The sequence below is a fragment of the Cebus imitator genome, unplaced genomic scaffold, assembly GCF_001604975.1.
Source record: "Cebus imitator isolate Cc_AM_T3 unplaced genomic scaffold, Cebus_imitator-1.0 Scaffold232, whole genome shotgun sequence".
Taxonomy (NCBI): Eukaryota; Metazoa; Chordata; class Mammalia; order Primates; family Cebidae; genus Cebus; species Cebus imitator.
The window spans coordinates 2,587,770-2,592,876 of NW_016107547.1; the positions used below are offsets into that span (position 1 = coordinate 2,587,770).

General features: G+C 34.1%; 1 protein-coding gene across 1 annotated transcript in view; it reads left to right on the top strand.

Annotated features, from left to right (window-relative positions):
- STAG2 (stromal antigen 2) overlaps nucleotides 1–3,662 on the top strand; it is a 142,758-nt gene extending 139,096 nt beyond the window's left edge. The window contains exon 33 of the mRNA XM_037727480.1: nucleotides 1,731–3,662. Coding sequence (XP_037583408.1) covers nucleotides 1,731–1,754 — 24 coding nt within the window. The 3' untranslated portion in view covers nucleotides 1,755–3,662. The remainder of the gene's footprint in view (nucleotides 1–1,730) is intronic.
- Nucleotides 3,663–5,107: the final 1,445 nt, after the last annotated feature.

Genomic DNA, 5,107 nt, shown 5'->3' on the forward strand with positions numbered 1-5,107 from the left:
ACGGGGTTTCACCATGTTGACCAGGATGGTCTCGATCTCTTGACCTCGTGATCCACCCGCCTTGGCCTCCCAAAGTGCTGGGATTACAGGCTTGAGCCACCGTGCCCGGCCCCCACATTGAAGTTTTGTATTTGTACTTTTAAAAATATGGTTAAGTATTTATTAATGTTAACATCAGAAACAGGCACAGTTTGTGTTGACACAGAAAAGAAAGTGTCACTACTGTCATTCTCCTGTGTTGAGATTCCCTAATTAGAATTACTTGTAGTATTAAATTGGTAAAGAAGGGTTCCGTGTAATGGAGCTACTTTAATGTTCTGGTAAGATAATCTAGTTATCACCTAGTCTGTACAAAGCAACAAAAAGAATCTCAAGCGTTCAGGTGCTTTCTAGATAGGCACTCTGGAAAGAACTTGAGTTTGTCTTCATTCCACACACTATACTAAATTGATAATTAAGATTTTATACTTTATTCATCATCAGACCTTTCCCTACGGAGATTCATAGAGTGTTAGGGCAAGAATTGGCCTTTAAACATTATCTAGGTCTCTTTAGTGGAAACATTCTAACCACCCAAACTCTGACTCTAACCAAAAAAGGAGAACCCTGAAGCATGCAGGAAGGGGAGGACAAGGGATTAGTAGTGTGGTAGTTTTTGTGAATGGACAGGTAAGAAACTGGGTGCATGAGTCCTCTTTGTTTTCATTACCTGGGATTCCAAACACTACTTGATAATTCGTTATAAAAAGGCTGCAGTCAGATACTTCTTTCTGGGTCTGAAAATACAGTTTATTCAGCTCAAAACAATACATGAGTTCTATGACTTTTACTTATAGAATTTATAAGAGATTTAACTTACAAGTAAGAGATCTTTATAAGAGCTCATTACATCTGGCTTTGATATCAGTTCTTAATAGCTCATTATAGTATTCTAAAATATTACTTAATTGGCATAAGTGCTAAATTTTAATTGAACAACCTTTTAGCATATATGCTAACAGTCACATGCCATTCTTGTTTAATGGACAAGGGGGAGTTGCTCCTTTCATCATCTGCTTTTACTTTTAGTGGCAAGTAATTATTAGGTTTTACCTAACATTCCTTTCTCAGCTGGAGTATATAGAAAGTATCACTATAAGTCATTTTGCCCAGATTTTACCTTACCCTTTCATTTCCTAAAATTACTGTTCTGTTCCATTCACTTTGGCCAGATTTTCTAAAGAAAGCTTCCTGCTTTCTATATACTTGAATTGTTCTTAGATTTTTTTTTGGTCTGCATGTTCAAATGCCTTTTCTGAAAAACCATACCCACTTCCAAGCACAAATAGCCAAGTTTGCAAGACTTTCTTAACTTCTTTCCAAGGAACCTGTACCAGAAATATATATGAAGAAGCACATTCATTTGTTCATTCAACAAATACCTATGTTGAATGTCTATGTTTAGGGCATTATCTAGACATTAGAGGTATATATAAACATAATTAATCCACGGTTCTTACTTTAATTATATTTGTGAGGTAAGTTGCATCTTTATTATTCATGGTGTTATTTCATTATATATGATGGTCAATTTAATTTTAGAATTACACATCTGAAGAGAGGGGAAGTTTTCAAAGTGGTTTTATTAGCACGTTATTTAACATAATAATGTATTAATGTAATATTTACAGATATATTTAAAGAAATGAATGACTTATTTTAACGAGATTTTCTCCCCTCTCTCTCATTAGGTTCTTGGAGTGTCAATGTTTTAATACCAGTACACAATTAAATCTGTGGTGAAGTCGTTTTCTAAGTGGAAGAGGAAATTTTAAAGTGTGGTAGATACAGTGAAATTCTGTACAGATTTTTCTCTAAGGAGAATATGACATGCTTATGCTTACCAAGATCAAGTGCATTGAGGGGCAGTTTTGTTTGCCTGAAAAAAAGTAAAGGACAAGTAAACAATTTGATGATAAGCTACAGTTTTTCTTAGAAAGTAAATATTTTATTTATGCGCTGTTAGTTGGCTTTCGAATCGATTATTTCATGCTTTTTTTTTAAAAAAAAAACACAAAATAACAATCTGAAAAGGCGTTTGGTACAGATACGAATTCTCTTACATTTATTTACTGGTTGTACTAAATAAATATGACCTCTGCTGGATTTCTGTTTACATCCAATAAACAATGTTAAGGATGTATTTATTCCCCTACCCTGAAGAAAGTTTAGGATAGAATTGTTTTTAGCATTCTAAATTTAAATGCTTAAAACATCAATCAACAAAACTTTGTTTTAAATATTGTAATTGTGGAGAAAAGTAAACTTATAAGCAGAACTTTTACAATTTTTTCATCTAAAAGTATTTTAAGATATTTTTAAAATCCAAGAGCTTCTCTATACTTTTCAGAAATATCCAGATGCAGTGAACTGCCAGAAGGTAACCAGTCTCAAACATGCTTATCCCATTATCAACCCTGAAAGTTTGCTTGTCCTTTAAGATAAAAATGTAATGTTGTGATATTCCTTCCAGTAGTGCCACTGTATTTTGTCTCCAAATAAAAGAAGCTTATTGTAGTATGTTTGCAGAAAAATTCTAAACAAAAATTATACAGCTTATTAGAGTGTGGGAATAGGGATCTAAATTTTAAATAAAATTATATATATATATAAATTGGTGCTGATTTTATAATTGCGCAGTTTGTTTAGTTTTTTCTTACTTTTAAATTCCAACTTAAAATTATGAGGTTTCAGAAATATATTGAAAGTTTAACAATGTTTAAAAATAGAAAAGCATGAGTGTTCATGCTTTAAAATGATTTTTAAATTTGTATTTTATATTGTTTTATCTATCTGTCTTTGCAAGCAGTCTTCAGGTTAAAGATACTTCTAACAGGTTACAGTACATTTCCTCTGTATGTAAATTAGATGGGATAATAGAATTCATAACCCATAATATTCTTTGAAAGCTAAGCTTTAAACTTCATTTTATGTCCTTTCACAAATAAATTAGTTTAAAACAGAAAGTGGCTACTTGCCATTTTGACATCAACTCATTTTGCGAGGCTTAGGCAGCTAGACATCGTTTAAAACAAAATATTAACTTATATTACATGTGTATCTATCTTTTGTCAGTCGTCTCTCGGTTCTTGAGGTATATTATTTTAATCATTCCATGCCTTAATATGCTTGCAATACAAGAATATCTTCAGATGGGTGAATACCAAAAGGCTTCCAGTTTTTAGTCAGAAATCAACAAGCATTGGGCTGTGGTAGCCAAAAACCATAGGTTAGCTAAAAAGATCATGATACAATACAATTATTTTATTAAGTCATGGTTAATAACAAGTGAATCCAGACTTGTCTAACAGATTTTCCATCAACAAATATTGTTATGTGCAAAAGTATTGCCTATGTTGTTTTACACACCACTGCATTAACTAGAACTGCTGAGAGGACTGTATATATGATTTTAAACCTAAGTTGATTTTTTTTCTCACTCTTGAAAGGAGTACTTCTTTGTGAGAGCAGTTCTTACAGCTTTGTTTTCAACCAGCTAAAAATGTTTTATATATTACTCTAACCTGTTGTCCTCCACATTCTATTGTCCTAATTGTACTGTTTTCTGATTTGTATTTATGTCTTGAGACAGTAACTTTTTGAATAAAAATAAACCTACAGTATGTTGTATGTTTTCTCTTGTACTCAAAGGGGGAGGATGGCTATAAATGGTTCGCAAGTTAGATCTATTATCACATCTTTTAATGTGTTTGGAGAATAATTTATAGAGAACACCATCAGTTTATATTTTTAATAAACCATGTGTATTTACAGTGAAACTAAATCCCTAACTGGGTTATTACTTTAAAATAGGAACCTGTAACCATTATTGCTTTAATTTTCATCTGGTATGGGTTAAACACATTTACAAATGTTTACATTGTTTATACAGGGTACATTTGAGTGCCTACTGTGTGCTAGGCATGTGTTAAGAGATCCCTCCTTCATAGATCCATTGGGGAAAACTAACATAATGAAACTTATAATAAATGCTAGGAAGGAAACAAGCAGGATATGCTGAGGTAGAGAACGAGAGAGAGAAACCTGCCTTCAATAAGGGGCTCATGGCATGGCGGTAAAAACCAATATTTGAAAAAGAATTTACTAATTGAATTCATAGTGAAAACTCATCAGAGAAAGGGTTGACAAGATTCGAATTGTACTCTTTAAGAGAGTCGTGTCAGTTTAACACAGCCCATTGTTCATTTGGGCTAGTTTGTGGATCATATTAGAATTGTCTTCTGTCAATAGTGATTCAGAAGTGAACATATAAAATGATAGCTAAAACAATTTGGTGCTGTTTTAAGTAGTTTACATGTAGTTACTAAGTCTCATGACAAGAGTTGATAATGCTGTTATTCCCCCACCCCTCCCACCATTTTTTTATAAAACAAATCAGAAGGAAGTGAGAATGAGGTACAAAGAAGTTTAAATACCTTAGACCAGGGGTACCAGAACATGGCCTGTTTGGGACTGGGCCGCTTGGTAGGAGGTGAGTGGCAGCCTAGTGAGCAAACATTAACCACTCTGCCTGTTGTCAGATGGTATTAGATTCTCAGAGGAGCTCAAACCCTATTGTAAACTGCACGTGCGAGGAATCTAGGTTGAATGTTCCTTATGAGAATGCTTGATCTGAGGTGCAACAGTTTCATCTTGATCCCTCTCTCCTACCCCACCCCGACAGTCTGGAAAAATTGTATTCCATCAAACTGGCTGCTGGTACCAGAAAGGTTGGATACCACTGCCTTAGATAAGGTTATATGGCTAGTAAATATGGAGTTAGTATTCCAACGTAGGCAGCCTGGCTGCATTAACTCCCAGAAAGCATTGAAACTATTTGATAGATAAGGGTAACTTAACATAATTGCACACACCTAAAATGGTACGTAGTTCATTGTGCAGGACGAAGTGCATGTATCTCCTTAAGAGTCCAGCTGGCTGTAGAGCCGAGTGGTGTAAATAAACATTGTCCTCAATATGCTACCTTACTGGCTTTCCTAAAGAAGATGTAAGTTGAATCTGAGTCCTGAGCTTATCAGTGGTTTAGTTAATAAAGCTGAGAGACTGG